At 46.4% G+C, this 16,922-nt stretch overlaps 1 protein-coding gene across 1 annotated transcript; it reads right to left on the reverse strand.

Moving 5' to 3' along the window:
* Window positions 1-1,170: 1,170 nt before the first annotated feature.
* SPCS2 (signal peptidase complex subunit 2) lies at window positions 1,171-16,610 on the reverse strand. The gene is made up of 5 exons (XM_054973027.1): window positions 16,508-16,610; window positions 9,737-9,820; window positions 6,782-6,946; window positions 5,447-5,577; window positions 1,171-2,067 (listed from the first exon to the last, which is right to left on the reverse strand). Exons 1-5 carry the CDS (start codon window positions 16,577-16,579, stop codon window positions 1,881-1,883), a joined length of 639 nt encoding a protein of 212 aa, XP_054829002.1. The 5' UTR covers window positions 16,580-16,610; the 3' UTR covers window positions 1,171-1,880.
* Window positions 16,611-16,922: the final 312 nt, after the last annotated feature.

The raw sequence follows: 16,922 nt of genomic DNA on the forward strand, positions 1-16,922 counted from the left end.
GATGTGGCTTCTTTTACTGAGTCAAGCTATCTCGTTTTAGGTCTTCCTCTTTTCCTACTGCTCTCCACTTTTCCTAGCATCTCTAATACATCTCTAATAAATCTTTAATTAGATCTCTAATAAAAGTTACTTCAACCAATGCCCCCGAGTGCTTGCTGTGAGGGACCTGGGGATCTACCTACCAAGGACTGACAGCCCCCTCTGTGCTGGAGAGCTGCTGCCAGTCAAATGATCAGTACTGAGTCAGATGGAGGGGTCCGATTCTACAAAAGGCAGCTTCATGTGCTAATTGACTAGATTCCAGCGTACATTTGGCCTTGAACGAACACCTAGGTTGGTTGAGTTACTACAAATAGGAATTTTCTGTCCTTATTTTCTGTCCCACTCCCAGATCCAGCTAGGGATGTAGACATATCTCTTTCCTCCCATTATCATATCAACCAATCCATGCACCTGACAAAGCAGGCCTTTGCCTACAAGGGCTTGTGCCCAAATACATGCAGGCATTAAAGTGCCCAAAAGATTCTCTGCAAGTAAATAAGCTGCCCCTAAAAGGGTGCATGTGTGTTATGTGTCATCAAGTTGCCTCCGATCTATGGCGATCCTATGAATGAGAGACCTCCAAAATCTCCTATCATTAACAGACTTGTTCAGATCCTGCAAACTGGAGGATGTGGCTTCTTTTATTGAGTCAAGCCATCTCATTTTAGGTCTTCCTCTTTTCCTACTGCCCTCCACTTTTCCTAGCATTATTGTCTTTTCCAGTGAGTCTCATCTTCTCATGATGTGACCAAAGTATGATAGCCTCAGTTCTGTGATTTTAGCTTCCAAGGGGAATTCTGGCTTGATTTGATCTAGTACCCACTTATTTGTCTTTTTGGCTGTCCATAGTATCCACAAAACTCTCCTCCAGCACCACATTTCAAATGAATCCATTCAAATGAATTCTTCCTGTCAGTTTTCTTCACCGCCCAACTTTCACATCCATACATAGTAATGGGGAATGCCATAAAATACCTAAAAGGGAATTCGTCACAATATACTCCTTCCACTTTTAAATGTATGTAACGCAAAGATCACACAATGCATTCTTAGGCAGTGATGATACTAGCAAAAAAATAACCACTCAACAATGCTCCTGGGATACCCCAACCATTAATACGGCCGTGCTCTTTTCACAGTAGTTTTCCTTTTATTGGAAAAAAAATATCATTTTAGAAAATGGCAGTTATACAAGGGATAGAAGGAACAGATATTTCAGCATGGAAAAAAAATGCACCATATGAGACAACACACAGGTGGAGCGAATTTTAAATGACCCTCTTTCTTCAAAGCTTGGCAAGCTACCTTCACCCTGGAAACTTATCTTTCTTTCTAGACAGCTTACTTCTCTCACCCCCAATCCCTCCCCAAATAAAACATTTTCTATTTAAAAAAACTCTCTCCCTTTCCTGATAAATATAAAAATAAAGAAAACTTGCTGGCAAAGAGAACTGGATTGGGAACACGGTTGCCCCGAATTCCGAATGTAAAAAGTAACATTCCCCTCCCCCCACATCAGCCATGTCTATGTGCTGAACCCTACAGAGGTCTCTTAAAAACACAGCATTTTTCAAGAAATCATATACAAGATCGAGCGGCACCTCTCTGTCCCCAAAGTCCTTGGCAACTCTATGGGAACAAGTCAGGTAAGACATTTAGACCCATAGCAAGGCAAAACAGGCAAAACTCTTGCTCCTGTTTTTCTAGAGGGAGGGGAAAGGGAAAAGAGCTGATGGAGGGGTTCAGGACAAAAACAGAGGCTAACATTCGTTGCTATTTTGCTTTATTGGCTTAAACTCAGCCCGCGCCCAGCAGGAAGGCAGAGACTTGGGTACGGCCTACTTGGTCTTCCTTTCCGAAAGCAGGCTGTCGTGAAGCTTGGAGACTTCCGGCTCAAAGGCCTCCATAACTAAGGTGCCGTTGCAATCTAAGAATTTGGCGATGGACCTGGTGAACTCTGCCTCCCTCTGCTGCTTGGTTCTGCCACTGATGAATGTCATCTTCAGGGTATATTTATCGTCGAACCTGGGGAGGAAGGAATTTAGAGTAAGAGGATGCCTGGGACACAGCAAGTGTAACGCAAGTCACTAGAGATGGGCACGAACCAGAAAAAAAGCGAACCATGTGGTTCGTCAAATTTCACAAACCACGAACTCTCCCGAACCTGCCCCCCAGTTCGAGAACCAGTTCGTTTGGTTCATGAAAACGTCCCATCCAGGTCAGAAAATCGTCACTTCTGGGCTAGCAGGAAGTCCATCCCGTTGCCTAGGAAACTGATAGATTGGCACCAGGCTATCTGCAGTGATGAACCAAAAAACGAACCAAACGAACCAGCCTAAAGTTCGTGGTGGTTTGTCAGAAATGGGATCTGACGAACTGCTGGTTCGTGAAGCACGAACCAGCCTGGCTCGTCATGTATTTTGGTTCGTGTCACCGCAAAAAATGCTTTCTATGAACTCATTCTAACCTGGAAGATGGCTTCTTACGTCAACATGGCAACTTGGCCACCTGGATCCATGCTACGGAAACATCAAAACTTGACTATTATAATGCACTATACACTGATCTCCCATCAAAGTTAACTATGAGGGTCCAATTGGTGCAAAATGCTGCGGCTTGACTGTTAGCAGGAGCGAGCAGGAGCATGAACATCACTCCTATCCTACAGTCACTCCATTGGCTACCCATCAGTTACCGTGCTCAGTTCAAGGTATTGGTCATTACATACAAAGCCCTTCACGGCCTTGGTCCAGCATACCTACGGGACCACCTCTCTCTCTCTATGTCCCTCCATGGCTTCACTCATCTGAACAGGGTCCCTTGCAGGTGCCAGGCTGCACATGGGCAAAATCAACAGCAGCCCGTGCATGGGCTTTATCTGTGGTGTACCCTACCTCGTGGAATGGCCTACCTGAGGTCAGGAGCCCCCACTCTCCTGGCTTTCTGTAAATGACGCAAAACCAAATTATTCAAAGAGGCTTTTGTATTGTAGGGAGGAGCTCTGATGCTTCGCCAATGAGTTAGGGACCATAGACTTCACCACTGTTGCCTTACATATAATCTGTTGCTTTAAATATGTACTCCTATGTACTACCTGCGCTTCATGTTGTCTAATGTTAGTTCTAGAATTGATTATGTTCTGTTTCAGCATTTCTTCAACCCTGTATTGGATCCTTGCTAATGCTGTCTTTGTAAACTTGTATTTATTTACCCTATGGCATTACTTATGGAAATGTCCTTGATACCGGCTGTACTAATCTCACACTATGTAACCCGCCTTGAATCTCAGTGAGAAAGGTGGACTATAAATGACATAAATAAATAAATAAAAGTTGGTCTGGCATCTTCAGGAACTTCATTCAGACCTCCCAGAAAGTTCACACTTTAGTGACCGTACTTACGTGCACTCCCCCTCTTTCAGGCTAGCCTGAAGATAAAAGTTTTCATTTAATTCCAAATTAGGTGAGACATCTGAACAGGCAGGCTGTCTCCGATTGCTTATACCAACCACGATGAATCCAGGTTAAGAATTCCAGTTGGTGGGTAAGGTGGGAAACTCCAGCTTGCTCAGAAGCCTCTGTTCAGATGAGACAGCTAACTGGGAAGTAGTAGAAGACTTTCACCTATCGGCTCCATACAATGGAAGGGAACCCTCAAAGCCGGTGGTTTACCAGCAGAGCTTTATTTCTGGGAAAAGAGGTGGTGGAATTCAGTGGGTTGCCCTCGGAGAAAATGGTCACATGGCTGGTGGCCCCGCCCCCCTGATCTCCAGACAGAGGGGAGTTTAGATTGAGCAGCGCGGAGGGCAATCTGAACTCCCCTCTGTCTGGAGATCAGTGGGCGGGGCCACCAGCCATGTGACCATTTTCAAGAGGTTCCGGAACTCCGTTCCCCTGCGTTCCCCCTGAAAAAAAGCCCTGTTTACCAGCCTGATGCCTGTTGGGAACAAACTCAAGATCTGTTTGCGATGTCTTACCTAAGCCCTGGCCTCTCAGTGCAAAGGGGCAGCCACATAGAAGGCCCCTTTCACCCCCCCTTGCATTGCATATTGGATGTCCCACCTTGTTGGATATATTGACTCACACTGTGTAATCCGCCTGGAGTCTCCATGAGAAAGACGGACTATAAAAATGTCAGCAAAATAAAATAAATACAAAGTATCAAATCGACACGCGGAAGTGCTTTCGAGGGAACCAGAAATCACCCAGCTGGCTCTTGTGGCAGTGGTAGGGAAGATCTAACCAGCATTCTACTGAATCAGACCTTTGATCTATCAACTCTCTGGGATCTCAGACAGAGATGTTTCACATCAACTACTACCCCGTCCTCAAGTGGAGATGCCAGGGGCCTTCTGCAGGATGCTCTGCCACTGAGCCACAGACCCTTCCCACAGCTTCTCTGCTGATAAAAAGGGAGGAAATGGAAATATGCAAAGTTCTGAAGTGTGCCTCCCTTTTCTGGCTGGTGAGATTTCAGGGGACATTGATTGTCGTTGCATATGGAAGCCCATGTTGGCAGTCATAAGGGCTAGAACAGCAGGATCTGAGTCCAGTGGCACGTTAGACATGCACAAGATTTTCAGGGTATGAACTTTTGAGTCAGAGTTACCTTTTTCGGATATCTTCAGATATCTGAAGAAGGGAGCTCTGTTTTGAAAGCTCATATTCTGAAAACCTTGTGCATCTCTAAGGTGCCACTGGACTTAAATCCTACTGATCTACTGCAGACCAATATGGCTGCCCACTAGGGGTGGGCACGAACCGTGAAAAAAATGAACAGTGTGGTTTGTGTGTTTTCACGAATCACAAACTTCCCTGAAGTGGAGCAAGTTGGCAAACCGGTTTGTGGTTTGTAGGGTTTAAATGCCCCTTTCCATGCCGCTGGAAAGGGGCATTTAAACCGTGGATCAGCTGCTTGTCCGGGAGATCCCCGACAAGCAGCTGATCATTTAAACTGTGGGGCTTGGCTGGCCTGCCAGGAGTTTCCGGCTGGGCAGCCAAGCCCCACCTGCAGTTTAAATGGTCATTTTCCCACCGCTTGGAGTGGCGGGGAAATGACCATTTAAACAGCAGAACTTGGCTGGCCAGCCAAGCCCCGCTGTTTAAATGATCAGCTGCTTGTCGGGGATTTCCCCAACAAGCAGCTGATCCACGGGTTTAATGCATACCAGTTTGGAAGTTCATGGAAAGGAGCTTCCATGAACCGCTGATTCGAGAATCATGAACCGGGTCGGTTTGTGGTTCTTTTTGGTTCGTGTTCCGTTTTGTGCCCATCTCTACTACCCACCTAAAACTATCTTCATAAGGGCTAGAGACTTGCATCATAGCTGCTGGGGGCCACCTGCAGAAACTTGATACACACCCCACCCTGAAATCCAGCAAGAAGGCTCTTGGGAGAGCCATACCTCTTCAGGCTTGAGGACAGCTGCCAGATGTCATCGGGATCCATCCCCGCCGGATCTTTCCTATGTGCTACCAGGAAGATGCTCTTCTCCTTATATGAGGTATAGATGGTGAGAATGCCCATCATCACGAAATATGTGCAGCAACGTTAAAGAAAGGCACCGAGCAGCGGCAGAGGAGAGCTGGGAAAGAGGCCATCCAGTCCTGGAAGCTCATGTCACAGTCCAGGGCCTCGGCTCTGGGTGTGGCTGAAAGGGCCAGGGAGCTGGAACCCCTTGCAAAAGTCACAAATCCAGTTTCTGAAGGCACACAACACACGACAGGGCGGAATCCATCATGGGCAGACTGGTCAGTAACTTTTACATCAGCATTCATATACACACGTCACCAAGCTTAACAGGTGATACTGCCCAAGAAACTCTATCTTTGGCTCTGTCAAATGTATTAAAGGTTTTCCTATTAAATTTTCAGGTGTGAGATTCTAAAGCCATACCCTCAGGATCTCTTTTCTGGTCAGATTCCCTGCCTTAGGCCAGCCCTCCCAGCCACTCTTTCCCCCTGGAAGCCATTTCTCCCCTAGCCTAAGGGCATGCAGGCTCCAAACCCAACATTTGTAAAACATTTAAGTAATAATAATTCGATTTATATGCTGCCCTTCCGGACAACTTAACACTCCGTCAGAGCAGTTTACAAAGTGTGTTATTATTATCCTCATGACAATCACCTTGTGAGGTGGGTGAGGCTGAGAGAGCTCTGAAAGAGCTGTGACCGACCCAAGGTCACTCAGCTGGCTTCAGGCAGAGGAGTGGGGAATCAAACCTCACTCTCTCGATTAGAGTCCTGCCACTTTTAAGTGATTGACCCAAGATCACCCAGCTGGCTTCAAGCGGAGGAGTGGGGAATCAAACCTGGCTCTCCAGATTAGAGTCCTGCTCCTTTTAAGTGACCGACCCAAGGTCACCCAGCTGGCTTCAAGCGGAGGAGTGGGGAATCAAGCCTGGCTCTCCAGATTAGAGTCCTGCCGCTCTTAACCACTACGCCAAACTGGCTCTCTGTGGCTTTGCACATGCTCAAAGTAGCTCTTTGCAACTGCTTCCCACCTTCTGCCTTTAACATCATTTGGATCCTAACACAGATTCCTGTGATTTAAAACAAAAAGATAATCCACGGCAATTGGCTCCAGGCACAGCAAAACTGTGTAAGAGACGTTGAAGAGGAAGCCAACGCAGAGCAGTTTGATGACATCCCTCCATGCACCACCTAGGCCCAACCTGGACAGCCGAGCCGGGAGACGCGGCTCCTGTGACACGCAGGCCTGTGGACGCCCCTGGCAAAGGATATGATATGACACAGACCGCGAGGACGGGCTTCGATTCGGGGAAGGGGTGAAGGTAATCCCATATTAAAGCCACTATGGCAAACAGGCAGGAGATGGTGCAAATGATGAGGCGACCGTCTATCAGGCAGAAGTTCTCCACGTACTTATACTTTTCCAGGAGAACCTGGTGGAGAGAAAAAGAAACACAAACACACTCGTAGGCGTAGGTGGGCAAGCAAAAGTGCAGAAAACACAGCCCTGATCCAAGACACGAGCCTGCTAGGCCGCTCGGCTCGGCTGGTGCCTCATTAATTTGCAGGCTTCACTCAGCAAGATGGCCTGAACCAGGAGAAATAAGGAAGAGTCCAGTAGCACCTTTAAGACTAACCAACTTTATTGTAGCATAAGCTTTCGAGAACCACAACTCTCTTTGTCGGATGCATGAGCTACTGGACTCTTTACTATTTTGCAACTACAGATAACACAGCTAACTCCTCCGGATCTATGGACTAGGAGAAAAATCCTTTGAGATTAGTCTCACCCCCACCCCCTGCTCCAAATAATAGTAGTTAGGTTTTGACTCTGATGTTGAGCTTTGGGGGAGCCCAGAGTGCACTGGAAGCTAAATCCATCACTTCCCACTTTTTCAGGCGTACGTTTTTATCCTTTCCCTTCCTCCAAGGATCTCAAGGAGGCATACATGGAGCTCTTTCCCGCTGCTTTATTTTCACAACATTCCTGCACAGTAGGTCCTGGGCAAAAGGCGGCGAGTGGGCCCACGGTCTGAGGATGTAGACAGGGTCCTTGGAGATTTGAGGCCCACCACCTGCCTGTATGACCGTTGCCCTTCCTGGCTACTTAAATCTGCCGGGCTGTGCGTGAGAGTCACTGTTTGAATGGTTTTAAACGTGTACTAGCTGCCTCGGTGGCTCTGATGAGCGCAGAAAGGTAGGGCATAAATTTTGAAAATAAAATAAACAAGTAAGGTCATTCAATGACTTTTGTGCTAAATCAGGACTTGAACCCAGGACTTGCTACTCTGTATAGAACCAGTAAAAATGGGACAAATACAAGCAACAAGGATTAATTCACCTAACATTGAGACAAAATCAAGTTTTATTATGAAATGCATTGATTTCCAATGAGCCCAGAGACCAATACAATTTTCTCATCTAGATTTTAATGAGATTTCTTTCGGCAAAGTCCCTGCTCTATTACCTGTGTTAGCACCTTTTATAATAATTGAGATATGATATCTGCAAAGAAATCTAAGATCTTTTACACACGATAGCAATATTGAATTATGATTGGTTTTCGGTTTAGCTAATCATTCAGATTTTCAATCATGTGATATTCTCCCTTGCCAAAAAGTGATGCTATGTCCAGCTGCAAGATAAGCTATTATAAATCATTAGAAGGAGACAGGAAAAGTTAAGCGAGCCAATCACTGTTGGTCCATTCTAACAAGTACAGAACCGTTCATCAACTACTGTCCATTACTTCTAATTGTTGTCAAAGATGAAAAGAACATCTGTGAGGTTACACAGCCTGTTAGAAAAAAATTCCCATTAATGTTCATATGGAGTTTACTAGAAAACACGGGCACCACTAAGGTGTAATGTGCTCTAATCCATATTTCCGTTAAAGGGAGGAGAAGAGATGCTCATGGTGGCAAAAGAACCTCAGGTCAACTGAGCTGATAGGATCCATGCCAGGGGCAGAGTGTCGTAAAAGAACAAATAAAGATGATTAGTCTTAACGTTGCTGCTGGACTCTTTACTATTTTGAGAAGGGGAAGAAGCAGAAACTGGAGTTGAATCCATAAAGTATTGTTCTGTACTCGCCACTTCCCTGATGCTGCTGGGTTTGCCCCAATCTGTCTTTGCATACTTTGGGATAACAGACAGAAAAAGAGAGAGAGCACCCAGAGAGGAATGAAGGTATTTGGGTATTATTGTGTACCAATCTTCAAGCAAGAGCAGGAGAAGATTTTTCACTCCCTGCTCAGCCAACATCAGATCAACAAAGAGACAGCGAGAGATTCTGCACCTTCCTACAAGGTGTTTCTCTTGCAGCCCGCTTTCTGCTTTCCCTTTCTGCCCGTTTTTTCCCCCTCTCCTGCAAAATCCAAACGGCTTCCGCTTTACACACCCAATTCCTCCTCTCTGCAAGCTCTGATGGGGCCTAAATGCTTTAGGCTGATCCTGCACTGGGCAGGGGGTTGGACTAGATGGTCTGTATGGCCCCTTCCAACTCTATGATTCTATGAAGCTTGGAGTAATACTGAGGGAAGGCCCTTGGGGAGAAAGGTGATAGGATCAGAGCAGCAGAATTTAAGCACAGTGGCACCTTAGAGACCAACAAGATTTTAAGGGTGCGAGCTTCCGAGAGTTAGACTCATGTCTGAAGAAGGGAGAGCTCTGACTCTCAAAAGCTAGCTCCTGAAAATCTTGTTGGTCTCTAAGGTGCCACTGCACTGAAATTCTGCTGTTTTACTGCAGACCACCTTGGCTACCCACCTAAAAGGATCAGAGCAAAGCAGAGAAACCAGAGCTTGATAAAGACATTCTGAGCTGACGGGAGTGAAGAGAAGCAGTTGGGGGATCTCCTTGCGAGTTGGGGAGAATTCGCGAGCAAGGAGAGGCCGCGAGAGGGGATAACGAGCAAGATTTTCAATCAACGTATACAGGGATCGTTCTTCTAGAGAACTCTTAATAAAGACAAGTGGATGTCCATCTGGTTTTTATTAAAGGGACAGCAACGGCAAATGCACAGAGAATAGCACACAACATACAACCAGGGCTGAACTAGAAATCAACGAGGAGGGGGGACAAAGATTCAGGGTTGGGTTATATTCACCAGTCCGGAAGGGGAGGACGTCCGTAGAGAAGAGTAGAAGAAGAGGAATCAGTGCAGCCTACAAGAGGTGACCAGAACACAGAGGAACAATCAACGCATTGGGGGGGGGGCATACCTTTTTGGCAGAATCATCCAAAGAATTCTTCACCGCTGACCCATCCCACTTGTCCACTTTCACAGGCTTATCATCGATCTTCCACTGCAAGGCGTATCAAAAAGGGCATTACTTCCAAGCACGCTGCTTCCTGCATATAGTCCACTTTACTGACATACTTGTACCACTTACGTTGAAGTGCTGATCCTCCTCAAAGGAGACAGGATTACGCCTTGTTCCCTGGTGACACATCTATCCCACCACCCACCCCGTCCCCTGGCAGGATCAGGCCTGCTCAGCTTCGGCAGGGGTACCGCCCCATATGCTTTTAGGCGTTTGCCAAGAGTGCATGCAGCTAGGAATAACATTTATGAAGGCAGGTGTTACTTTTCTAGACGGATTAGAGCCGCACTCAAGAGTGCTGAACGAAGTCAGTTATTGTCCCCACAATACAGCTGGGGCTGAGGGGAGAGGCTTACCCAAGTCCACCTACTGAACTCATAGCGGGAGTCAAACTAGCAGAGCGCTGATTTGGAACCCAGCCACTTAACCATTATGCTATTGCAGGTCTCAACTTTACAGAGATCTGAAAAGACTCCAACTTGCTCTTTTTTTATTTATGCTTGTCCAGTTTTTTGATGATTTGATCCCCAGTCCACACAACTGCATTGGTTTTATTTCAATCATTATTTTCTTTCCTGATTCTGTTTTATGATACAATTCTGCTAAGGGTTTATTTATTTATACTATTTCTACACTGCCTTTCCATAAAATGTATTTATTTAAATATATTTTATTTAGAACATGTACAAGCCCACCTCCCTCTCAGGCACCCAAGGAAGGAAACAAACAAAGCTATAGAAGAGTATTGCAATAAATATTCTTTTATCAACAACTATTTTTAAAAAAATCAAACTTCACATTTCCAAAAACACACTATAACAAAACAATAATACACAAGGCAATAAAGAAAACACAGTAGCAACCAGAGGCGTGCACCCAAAAAATATTCGGGTTTCCTGCTTCAGGTTTACCTGAAGTGGGAAAATAATTCAGAATAACCCAAAACCCAAAGCAGATGCGAGTGTTTAAACTGCTTCGGTATGCTCCGTAAAGATTCGGGAATGGTGTGCTCCGTAAAGATTCCCGAATCTTTACGGAGCATACTGAAGCTCAAAGCAACACTTTTCTTGCTGCTTGCGTGTTGCTTTCAAACTTCCCGCCCTGCCGCTTTTTTCACCCGATGGGAGGGGGGAGGCCGCTTGCAAGCAGCAAGAAAAGTGCTGTGGCTGCTGCCCGAAGCTTTCTGAAACATTCTGAAGCTTTCCGAAAGCTTTGCTTCAGTATTTCCGAATCGGCTCAGTAATGCTGGGGCCGATTTGGAAATACCAAATTTATCCGAATCGGAAACCCGAAGTGCACACCCCTATTAGCAACAACAGAAAGTGTAATGTGCCATCTAGCATTTGAATCTGGTGCAACTCAGGCTTTTTTGCAATCACCTTCCCCTCAGAAGACTAAAAAGGAAGAACAGAGATTTTTAAAATAAAAATTTATCACTTTTCTTACCAGTGATGCAGAGCAGAAAATTTTCTAAAATATAAATTTTTCTGATGCTATATTTTGATGTGGAAATTGTTCTCCCCACATATGTAAATACAGCCTCTGTTTATCTACAGATGTTGGGGCTGTTGTGCTATGAATCAATCATGTTACACGGGCTAAATGTGGGGTAGGAAGCATGGAAAAACCCCAGTGCTTCTATATGGTCCAGGCCGGTACATGGTGTGTTTGACTTCTTTTGTAACATTATTTAAATATTTAATTCATTTATTTAAACTGGAAAATTTTCTTGGGAAAGTCACATTGCTGCTTCTAAATACATTGTAACTTCTAAATATATTTTAAACGCAAGGGTAGCCGTTACACTGAATGTCACATGGTTGTGCCCTGATCCTCCAGGGACAGGACAGGTTGAAAGAGTCAAAAATATCTGCTACTAAGAGTGAAAGACCTACTAAGACTGAACTATACAGCTGAGAAGAGTGCAAAGATGATGCAGTTTCTATATTCATGTCTTCCAGAGGTCTACACCTGAGAAGCTTCAAGATAATCCCTGAAACTCCCTCCTGATATCCCAACAACGGCAACAGATGTATCTAGGGATCAATCCCTTCCAATCTGCCAGCATTAGGGGCTTAAATCTACCCCAAAGTACTTACTCTTCCGAAATCTTTGCCCTCTGTGGCCACACTGTGACTATACAGTGATTGAGTATGTGAGAATGTACTCTGCACATGCTCAGAGACACTGATCCATTAAGGGCTTCAGTACAAAGCACTGGAACTGAAAACTGGTCATGCAGCTAAACTCTCTAGCAAGTTCTGGAAGCCGTCTGCTGTAAACCAGTTTTTTTCCAGGACAACCATGCTAGACATAAAGCGGACAGGGCCTATCGCTCTTCCTAGATGTGCTCTTTCTGCGATCAGCAGGTGCAATTTTTCTTCAAAAACAGAAAAGGCGGTGGAAACCGAAACAGTGGAAAATATACTGTGGTTAACACACTCGAAATACTACTACTAAAATGGACAGGTCTACCGACCACATTTTTACCCCGGCTTCCTTCAAGGTTCTCTTCCGTTTCAGCATCATAAAAACCTGTGAGGAAGCTTAGACTGGGAGAGTGTTACTGGCCAAAGGGCTCCCTTAGAGCTTCACGGCAGAGCGGGGATCGGAACCCAGCTTGACCAGATCCCAGCCTGACGCTCTGACCGCAACACTGCACTGGTTCCCAGCCCCATGGCGACTGCGGAAGAAAGAAAGTCCATTGCAAAGTGAAACGGCGAGGTGCCGCTTATGACAACTTCCGCCTGCAATTCAAGGCAATGAAAAAACAATGTGCCGCCCCCCCCCCCAGAAAAACTCCCTGCCTTCTCATTAACAAGAACAATAACGACTGTGCTCACATCCTGCTCTTCTAGACAGATTAGTGCCTCATTCAGAGCAGTGAACAAAATCGCTGTTATTATTATCCTCACAATACAGGGTACAGGAGATGCCCACCAATGCCTAAACCATTCAAACAGGAGAAGCCATGGCTTGGGGGCAGCAAAGCGCCTGTCCTCAACGCAGGAAACTCAGGGGCCCACTAGCTGGAACAGGTTGTAAGGAAGACCCCTGCCTAAGATCTCAAGATGAGCTCATGCCAGCCAGGACGGAGAACTTGGTCATGAGATGCATAGATGTCCATGAAGCTGATCCCCTGCTAGCCAACAGAGCGCCGACTGTAGAAACAAAACATTATGATACTTGGGGCTGAGAGGCAATCTAGTGTAGTGGTTACAGCATCAGTGTCAGATGGGAGACTTGAGCTGTAATCACCACTGTGCCATGGAAGCTTGTGGGGTAACCTTGGGACAGTCGAACACTCTCAGCCTACCCTGCTTCACATGTCCCATTTTTGCCTTGAGGATCTCAGTTTATAAGATTGTAAAGCCAGCTAGGCTCTAATAAGCATATTTCACCAGCAGTAAAAGAACTGTTCTGGCTTCCTGCTGGTTTCTGGGCAGAATTCAAAGTCCTGGCTCTGACTTCAGAAACTCTGAACTGCATGAAACCAGAAAACTGCCTTCTCCCATAAAAACCTGCTCATCTATTAAAATACTCCAAGAAGGCCCTAGGTCTTTAGAGTTCAGACGAGTGGCAGCTGGGGAGAGAGCTTTTCTGCAGCGGCATCTCATTTATAGAATTCTCTCCCAAGTGACACCTGACTATCGGTATCTCATTTTTTTTTCTTTGCATTCGATCTGGAACAAACGTTTTAAAATGCCCCTATATTTTCAAAAAGTCGAGGACAGCTTAAACGCTGACGTTCAGAAAAAAAGAAGAATAAAACCATCAAGAAACAGAAGTACCAGGGAGGATGCCAAAAAAAAAGAGAGAGAGAGAGTCACACCTGCAGAGGATGCAAATTAAGGGCCAACCACAGCAGGCAATTTCCACATAATAGACCACCCCCTTAACGGAGGGGCAGAGACATTAGGCAGCTTTGGTGTACGTATCCTGATTTGGGTTTGCTAGGCTGTGAAGCTGACCTATCGCGATCTCTAGAATTCTCAAAAAAAAAAAAAATCCAAGAGGCAGGTAAGTGAAGTGTCCCCAAGCTTCAGTTTCCAGCACAAGTTTCTTGGAACAAGAACATCCCATGCTTTGAAATGGAACCCTCTGGGTAGTAGGTAATAGGATGAATCAGGTAATAGGATGAATCATTGGTTGCGATCCTATCAAGGCAGCTTCCACAGGATCTTCAGCCAGTCCTCTACACCCACCAAGGCACCAGCCAGACCCAAACCTGCTTAAACTTCATCATTTGCCCTCCAGCTATATCCTCAGGCACTGAAACACCCTCCAGGGTGCTGGCTGTTCCCCAGGTGGGCCTCCCACCTCCCCCACACTTCTGCATGCCACATGCCATAATCTACGACAGGCTGGAAAGAAGGGCACATGAACCTAAATGAGTCAGGGGATGGAAAAGGCAGCCACTTGGGCTGGCTTTTAGACACTGCTGCCCATTATTCGTTAGCAGTGGTTATGTGATTTGCTTGCAACTCAGCACTCTGCTGGTTCGAATCCCCCTGCTGACATGAACTACTAGGTAGCCTTGGGTAAGGCACTCATCTCAGCCCCAGTTGCCTAGCTGCATTGTGGGGATAATAATAACACTTAACTTGTTCACCGCTCTGAGCGGGGCACTAATCTGTCTAGAAGAGCAGTATATAAGTGAAGTTATTATTATTTACTGCATTCCTATAAAGGCAGCTGGCCAAGATTCCAATTGTATTCTATTTTGTTGGGGAGTCAAAAACAATCCCAGGTTGGGAGGCAGAATTGCCTGCAAGCCCAATGAGAGCAGAGCCCACGTGGCACAATCTTTGGCTCCAAAGGCTAAATTACAAGCACTACCAGCTAAACCAGAGACTTTGTGGAATATTCAAATTTCCACACAAGCAATGTGCATGGGTAGGTGAAGGGGCTGGGATGCTGTACTGAAGGAGGGTGTTGGATTTTCCAGTGTGCATGTGGGTGGGGGGAGATAGATAACAGATCTCTTTTTCAGATGAATGGGAGTGCAGACAAGAGTCTTTTTACCAGCAAATCTAGACCAATCTCTGGTGCCTGAATGCTGAGGGGTTACAAATGCCCAAGGATTGGGAATAACAGTGTATTCCACAACCGCATCTTGTCCTGCTTCCTTATCCCCCTGGAGCTGACACCAACCCCCAGTGCTGCAAAACAGATGTGCACTTTGTGCATACCAACCTCAGGCTGCCACGAGTTTGCCAATGTGAATACGTGCACTGCACACACACATTACATAAGAACACACATTCGCCACAGGCAAAATATCTGTTTAATCCACGACTAGTCCCGATAGCCTGCCCTAAATCAAGGAGGCAAGGAAGCCCCAAAATAAAATAACAGTACTGAATTCATAAACAGAATGCCAGGTGTTTTAAAAGCATGTCCTTGCTAAAGCACCGTATTTGGCAACAAGGGCCCAGCACAGGTGAGAGAAAGTACAGAAGTGGAGAAAGGCAACAGTGAAATCTTACTACAAAATAAATAAATCATATAGTTGAGTACCAATTTTTTTATATACAGTATAATGCAAAAAATATTGAACTATAACTGCATTTCTTATGTACTATGAGAGAATCACTATGTGCACAAATGCTCCTTTCTCCACTTCTGTAGTTCCTTTTCTGTAATTCTTCTTCTACTATACTACTGGAGGAGAGAAAGGACAAGAGAGCCCACAAAGGAGCTGCGTCCCAAAGCCTCCTGGCAGGATCAGGGCAAGGATCCATCAGCATCCTAACAGCTGCTAACGTATTTATGTCATTTATAGTCCACCTTTCTCACTGAGACTCAAAGCAAATTTCAACTTGACCTTGGCAAGCTCACCACTGAGCAGTGGAGGCAAAAACCTTTCTGTGCCATCACTCCTGCTCGAGGCAGCTGGTGAACAGAAATGTGCTCCTATGAGCCACCTGTGCTTCATGTAGTCTGTCAGCCCTAGAATTGCTTATGTTCGGTTTTAGCATTTCTTCAACTCTGTATTGGATTTCTGCTAATGCTCTGTCTTTGTAAACTTGTGTTTATTTCCCCTATGGCATTGTTTATGGAAATGTCCTTGATATTGGCTGTACTGATCTCTCACTGTGTAATCTGCCTTGAGTCTCAGTGAGAAAGGAGATCTATAAATGACATAAATAAAAAGAAATAATAAACATAAAATAAATATTTTGAAAGCATTTTTTATAAAACGCAGAGCAGCCCTGCTGGATCAGTCCCAAGACCCCTGCATTCAGCATCCTCTCTCTCCAGCAGTGGCTCAACCAGATGCTTCGACAGGAAGCCCCCAAGCAAAGCCACGTTGGCAGCCTCCTTTCGCTGCGGTCACTGTCCCGTGCTTGGGAACTCCGCAGGAGCACTGCCTCTGAACCGGGAGGTTCTATTCCACAGATCTGCGCCATTCTAATCCCCCCTCTCCCTTTATTTCTGGCTTCCCAAGACACAAAACAACCATTTTCACCCGTTTGGGGGCAGTTCCTACAAAGATCCTCATCCTAGAGCAACGCCAACCCTACATCCTGTGGCAGGGAGTTCCGCAGGCTCAGCCCGCGTTGGGTGCAGGGCTGCGCCTGTCGAACTCCCCCGGGCGGCCTCTTCACCCCTGCAGCCAGTAGAATTCTCGCCCGGGCCTGCCCTCCCCGCTCGGGCCCGGGCTACCTTGTCCAATATCCCATTCCTACTCGCGCCGCCGCCGCCTCCTCCGCTACCGCCGCCGCCTTTCGCCGCCATCTTGTCTCCTCCTTCCCACTTCGCGACCTGTTCGCTGCCGATTGGCTGAGAGGGAGCGGGGAAGACTCGCGCAAGGGGCGACGGGGGACGTAGTCCTGAGGGTTTCTGGGTGCGCGAATGGGATTGTGGGCAGGCACAATAGCGGGCTGCGGCCGCGGCGTTCTGGGAAATGTAGTTTCCGTGGTGCCTCCGGAGAAGCGCATCCCTGTTGTCATGGCGACCGAGGAGGAGGGCGAGGAGGTGGCGATGGCGGCGCGCCTGTAAGGTGGGAGAGGAGGAGGGGGAAGGGCGGGAGTGGGGAGGGACCCCATACCCAAAGGGGGGGGGAAGGGGTCTTCCCCAA

The sequence above is a fragment of the Eublepharis macularius genome, chromosome 3 (assembly GCF_028583425.1).
Source record: "Eublepharis macularius isolate TG4126 chromosome 3, MPM_Emac_v1.0, whole genome shotgun sequence".
Classification (NCBI taxonomy): Eukaryota; Metazoa; Chordata; class Lepidosauria; order Squamata; family Eublepharidae; genus Eublepharis; species Eublepharis macularius.

Coding starts and splice junctions, on each gene's coding strand:
- SPCS2 (XM_054973027.1), bottom strand. CDS start 16,579: ATGGCGGCGAAAGGCGGCGGCGGTAGCGGAGGAGGCGGCGGCGGCGCG. Junction 9,821..16,507: donor GGAATGGGATATTGGACAAG/GTAGCCCGGGCC, acceptor TACGCCTTGCAG/TGGAAGATCGATGATAAGCC. Junction 5,578..6,781: donor CGGTCTGTGTCATATCATAT/CCTTTGCCAGGG, acceptor TGCTGCACATAT/TTCGTGATGATGGGCATTCT.